General features: G+C 38.6%; 1 protein-coding gene across 1 annotated transcript in view; it reads right to left on the bottom strand.

Moving 5' to 3' along the window:
• The window catches only part of uvrag (UV radiation resistance associated gene), a gene marked incomplete in the record, with an annotated part of 179,241 nt that overhangs the window by 136,456 nt on the left and 36,132 nt on the right, over nucleotides 1-6,653 (bottom strand). Inside the window, 1 exon segment of the mRNA XM_014007924.1 lies at nucleotides 1,697-1,823. Within this exon segment, the coding sequence (XP_013863378.1) occupies nucleotides 1,697-1,823 (127 nt within the window).

The following is a 6,653-nucleotide window of genomic DNA, read 5'->3' as shown; positions in this document are numbered from 1 at the left end:
GAAATAAATATACTTTTTCATGATATTCTAATTTTATGACCAGCACCTGTATTTTGACTTAATTTGAGTCAAATTTTCAGGCTAACAAGACAAATAATCTTATACATTCTGAAAACAAGATGATTATTCTTACACAATCAGTTCTTCTTTAGTAAATCTGTCTCAAAACAAGATCAAAAACACTTTTTGGCTGGATATAAGATTTTAAACTTGGTAAGATGGACAGTTTTTGTAGTGTATAAACAGCTAATGTAGCAAAAAACCTGATCAGACAACAAGAATAACAACAAGCTTTTCAAATCAAAATATTGTCTTAAATCCATGCATTATTGGTCCAGTACATTTAAAATGATTCAGTCAAATACCAAAATTAAAATCTATCCTAGTAAACTGATCTAATATTTCTTTTTTGCACAGTGAACAAATAATCCCAAATCAATGCATGGCATGATTATTCTTTCCTGATAAGCCTGAAGGCTGGGATTAAATCAGAGGGATTACAACCAATTATTAGTATCAGATGCACACATCCTGATCACTCACCTTCTTGCAGTTTTTTGAAATTTTATATGTTTCTCTGTTAGATTTTTTTGTTTCAGTTTAATTGTGTAGAATATCATTCATAGTCAAGGTGGAGAAGTTTTCAAATTCTTTAACATGGTTTAATTTCTTTAATATCACAAAAACATGTCATTTTAACAAGGACTTTTTATATCCACTGTGAAACAAGCCCCAAACATAATGTTTCCATTTTTGTGTCTTGACAGCGAGGATGATGCTCTTTATGTCATACATGGCTTTTATCTTTCTCCAAACACAGCGGGTCAAGCTGATGCTAAAGAGCTTAATTTTGGTCTCTTCTAACCACAGCACTTTCTCTAAAGCCTTCTCTGAATCATTTAGATGTTCAATGTCAAACTTGTGACAGGTCTGTAACTGTGCCTTTCTAAGCAGTGGGAACTTGCAGACACTACAAGGTTTCAACACATGACAGTGTGGTGTGTTACCAAGGCTGTTCTTGCTTATTGTGGCTTTAACTGTCTTTAGACTATGAAGAAGCTTCTACTGTGACACAAGATCTTGCATAAAGCTCCAGATCAAGAGTGACTGATGGTCATTCTGTATTTTTTTCATTACAAATAATCACACATAATGTTTCTTGCTGTTGGTCTTGGGCTTATTCTTACATTGTACAAATCTTGTCCCTGACTTCCTCTGAAAGTTCTCAGTTGGGCAGTGGTTGTGGAGATGTTGGAATGGAAAACATTGATTCTATGGATAAGTGTGCTTTATATACACAATGAGTTGAGATCATTAATGTCACTGATAGACTGACGTATTGGTTGATTTAATCATCCATGTACCATTTGGGCACYTAAACAATCTATGGGACCAATAACTCTGGATGGGTTTTAGGAGAATAATTCTTGCTTTATATAATGTTTCTCACTGAGATTTTAAATAAAATTATATCACTTGGCATTAAAATAAAACTACCATAAAAATGTAGACTTCTCTTATTATTTTCTTTTAGGTGGGCAAACATTAAAAATCAGCAGGGGATAAAAATCATTTTTGCCATCACTGTAGTTATGTTTGTTGCAAAAGCAGTTCTGACAGCTGTAACCTCATTTCATTTAGAAATGGAAGGTACACAACATAAAAAGCTGATTTGTACAGGTTAATGTGGTTTTACCTTTCTTCTGTAGCTGTGTCCTCTCCTTGTGTTGAATGTCCATTTCCCTGCCCAGAGCCTTCCTCTGCCGCTGCAGCTCACTACGGAGCACGGCGATTCGCAGCTGCATGCACTCCCGTTCTTTTTTCTGCTCAAGAAATAAAATAATAAAACAAGAGAAAAATAATATTCAGCATGTGGTTACATCAAGGTTTCTGAGTTTATTACATTCTGTGCAGATCCCAAAATTCCTACAAGATCTTTCAGGAACAAGCTTTGTTGCAGCCTGAGCCCATGTCTCATTGATTTAATACGCATCCACTGAGAAAATGCTTTCAGTTAATAATTCAGAATCCATTGTCAACAATTAAAGACAAAAAAGAAAGAAAATGAGAAACATTTCTCTGAGCCCCGAGATCAGTGTTGCTGGTAAAACTTGTCAGTAATGTTCCTCAGTCGTGGGAACGGCTGGCTGCAAGTTAAGTGGTGTGARGTTTCAACTTTTCACATTCAAACACCTGGTAAAATGAGAGCAAATGAGGCTTAAGATAAAACCCGGATCATTTTTTGTCTGCAGCTTTATAAGCAATTATACTTTTTACTCTATTATACTATATTATAAGTAGAATTTACACCAAGTAGTATCATTATTATTTTTATTTTTTCATTATTTAACCAGGGAAGTCTTATTGAGATAGCAAGATCTTTTGCAAGGGCAGCCTCATGCAACCTACTGTACATGCTTTTCTGTTGAGGAAACCCACACAAGCACAAGGAGATCATGCAAACTCCAAACAGAAAGATCCCAGTTCCAAACCGGAGATCAAACCCAGGACCTTCTTGCTGTGAGGCGTCGATGCTAACCACTGAAACATTGTGTGATTTATGTACATATCTGCATGTAGTTTTGTATATTTTAGTTAAATTATTGCAGTTCAACTTGTTATGTTTGTAAAACCATTAAAGTAACTACCAAAAAAAGGTCCTAATATTTCTTTGGACCATCTTTAGCTTTGATTATGGCTCACATTCTCTGTAACAATGGGCCTCATGCAAGAACCGTTCGTATGCATAGATTTGTTCTTAAYTTGTGCGTACYAYTGATTTAGGAGAATTTGTGGCATTCACCAATGTTTTCGTATTCTATGATTTTTTTCAGATACGAATACAATTCACGTGTGGTCCAGACCTGTAGTATATTTTACGAGCAGTCAGTCTGCTGTTATCCAGACGGACTTTCCTCCCTAATAACTTTATTTTTCATTAGTCTGAAGATATTTTGAGTTGAAAATAAATCACACTCTATGATTATCTTAACAATACGCTGTTCTGCTTGAATTAGAGTTATAATTTTAAATGTAATAATTTAGACTAACAATATAAATTGTCCGTCCGTCCGTTTTCTGCCGCTTATCTGGGATCAGGTCGCGGGGGCAGCAGCAGAGACCCCGCTCTCCCCAGCGACACCCTCCATGTCCTGGGGGACTCCGAGACATTCCCTGGCCAGAGGGGATACATAATCCCTCCAGCAAGTCCTGGATTTTCTCCAAAATGCCAGACATATTAACATTTTAAAATGCTTATTTCAGAACCGCAACTGAGACCACTTGTGATCGCGTGGGGGTGGCGGTGTGCGACGGTGTGTCTTCTGAATAAATGAAAATGATTTAACACAGTTGTTTATACTTTTAGCAGCTCTTTTTATTCCACAGCTGACCTGCTAAAAATGACAGATTTTCTTTTCTGGATCTCTGACAGACGGACTTCAATCTCTGAACTCGTAAAGTTCTTCTTTTTAATTTTCGCTGTCATTTTCCTGAATGGCCACTTCCTTGTATCTGAGGCAGGAAACATAGCCTTATATGGTGTTTTTGGGGTGGTAATTATGCTAATCTCCTCTCGCGTGCACGAGCAACTGGATACAAACAGGTGGAATTTACGCAGCTCATTTAACCCTTTTCCTGAAGATAGAAGAGTTTGTTGAATCTGACGTGACATTGTGCGTACGAACCCTTCGTATGAACAAAAGTAAGAGAAATTTAGGAAAACAATACGAACATGTTCTTGCATGCAGCCCATTGTTTGGATAAGCGTCCTAAACCTGACCAACTGCAGCAACCTCAGATCATAGCTCTGCCCCCACAGGCTGTACAGTAGACACTATGATGGTGCATCCTCCAAGACCATGGGTCCACTATCCTACCAATTTTAATAGTTTCTGTAATCTCTTTAGATGTTTTCTCTGCTTCATGCCAATGATTTGACCCTTCTCAAACAGACTGCCATCTTTTCCACAACCACAGGATGTGTCTTTAAACATGTTTTTTTAAGAAATGAGAAGCAACTCATTGCACCAGTTGGAGTTAAATAACTTGTTGCCAGCTGAAAGATAATCATCCATGCAATAATTATCTAATAGGAGGCTTGTATCTATTTAGCAAATTTTGTTTTGGCCAGGCAGTCTATTTTGCAAGCAAGCTCAGGAAAGTGTTTTTTTTTGGACAAGGTCGTAATAAGTAAAGGAAAAGCTTCACAACTTATGCCTATAGTTTCAGATTTCCATGTTTTTCTCCTGCTTTGCACTTCTTTGTATTAGTGTTTCATTGTGTAACAAAATTCTATGGAAAAGCAGTGTTTTGTGGACTCTTGTCTTTTATAATCTTTTGGTTATCATGACATCATTTTCAGAAATCTAAAGCTGCAGACACGGTTATCTTACTGTGAATGGGAGGGAGAAACAGCTGCTCCTAACGTCAACCTGACAAGATGTCAAGTCAGGCAGGTGTAAACACAAGGCGTGTTTGTTAAACTGATGCAGACAGTGGCTTTATCAGTGTGGAATCAGTAAGGAATGTGTTTTGAGTGGCAGCAAAGGAAGTCATAAATTTGTGCAAAAGAAAATTTGGAGCCTGTGGTTCGATTGTGTAGAACAGTTAATCAATCCTGGTCCTCAAGCACCACTATCCAGCATGTTTTAGTTGTTTCCCTGCTCTTCGGCAGGTCTGTAAGTTCTGGACTAAGCTGCCAATCACTCATCCATTTAAATCATGTGTGCTAAAGCAATGAAAACATCTAAAACATGCAGGATAGTGGTCCTCGAGGACCATTATCCTGCATGTTTTAGATGTTTTTTTCTGGATTGAGAACCACCGGTGTAGACAAAAATATGAGCTGCTGTAAATGATGCATAAACACACAAACAGTATGACATCTCAGTAAAAACCTCAGCTCCTCACGTAGCTGCGTCTCCCTGTCCCAAAACTTTGATGTCTCACTGTACTCTCTCTGACAAGCAGAAGCATCAGAGTCATTGGTCAACATTTTGGTGTGCCTCTCTCGTGTCCATGCCTGATAGCGGTAGGAGTCCTGAAAAGTGCTAACTACCCAAAGACAAACTACAAAAGAGGAAAGACAGATGAGAACAAATGTGGAAAATAAATGAGACAAGGCACTGGAGATAAACAGAACCAGACAATGAAAAGCAATATGTTGGGATAAACCAATGGGACATACCACAGGATGCAAAAATGGAATTAGCAGGCAAAACAGAAAGATCTATGAAGACAAATACAAAAAGGTAGTAGAGAAAGATATGTGTAACGAAGATCTGTCAGGGATTTAGCTTGTTTTGTATCCAGTAAGCACAAACTGTGACATCTCACACAAGCATACACTTAGATAGCCATCACAGAGTGGATCTGAGGAAAACACAGATACTACTCCTTCAGAAGAGTTGTGAAGGCTTTGAGGAGAGAGCAGAGCGTTATCAGCCACTGAGAGACAACTGATAGAGCCTCCATCTCTCTGGTGTGTCACACCCTGATACTTGCATGTTAACCACCGCTGGCTTTGGCACGAATCACCAAACCTCCTACATTTTCACTGAGTGCAAAGTTGACATGTGGGTCACAGGCATGTGAGTGTGTGTGTACAGCAGAAAGACTGGGAGCCACCAGTAGGGTCTGTCTGACTCCCACTGAACATCAAACTGCACTGGGTCAGCTGAGTAAATAAGCAGTAGGCAGTGGGGTGGGGGATTAATGGCAGAGAGTGGGTGAGAGTGTGAAAAGGCCATGTGCTAAGGTTTGTGGCCTCCACTCTGCCAACCTTTGATCCAGGCACACTATAAAGTGCACACAGAGAAAGGGTAGAGCGCTCAAAGAGTGGAAACTCTTAGAAGAGCCGCACAATGCTCCACTCACTTCATGCTGCAGGCCTTTACAGAAAGAAGACATGGATTATGTGATATATTGGCTGAGTTGAGCTCTGAAAAAAGGTTTGAGGAATGTTTCACTGAGAGAGAAATATCACAGACAAGTTTCTGAAAGAATCCTTTGTAGCTAAAAGAAAGGAGCCTCAAAGCTTCTGTTAAAAGGCTAGAGGAGCAGCTTTAATAGGTAGGTTAAAGGTCTGGGGGGGAAGGAGATTTTCTGAAAAAGAACATGAAGGAAAAAAACAGCTGTAACAGCTGTCTAAAGAGGCACTAAAATGTTTGTGTGGTATATGTGCAGCAGCACAGCCATTCTCATAGATCTGACACCATGGATGAACATTAAAGCAGCCCACCTGTCCAAAAATTATTTCTGCATGGAAGGCATACAGTCACGAGGAAAGAAAGCCCACCGTTTTTCATTCTAGGGTTCTACAGAATAATACTGTATTAATAAATTATCTGGTTTTCTACAGGTTCTAAATGTTTTCAAATTTAAGCTCAAATTAACAAATCATTAGTTATTAAACATAAAGAAAAACAAATTAGAAAAACTGTGTGGAAAAAGGTTGATCCGCTCCATGATTCAACTGCTTGTATAACCTCTTTTAGCAGCAATAACTCACTTTGACTGGGCCATCGACACACTTTGATTTTTTTTCCCCTTCCTTTCTTGTTCTGTTAAGAATTTGTTGCTGTGTTTGGGATCATTGGGCCTCATGCAAGAACCGTTCGTACGCACAGATTTGTTCTTAAATTGTGCGTACG

This window comes from Austrofundulus limnaeus, unplaced genomic scaffold (assembly GCF_001266775.1).
Source record: "Austrofundulus limnaeus strain Quisiro unplaced genomic scaffold, Austrofundulus_limnaeus-1.0 Scaffold45, whole genome shotgun sequence".
NCBI lineage: Eukaryota > Metazoa > Chordata > Actinopteri > Cyprinodontiformes > Rivulidae > Austrofundulus > Austrofundulus limnaeus.
This window is presented reverse-complemented; position numbering and strand designations above follow the sequence as displayed.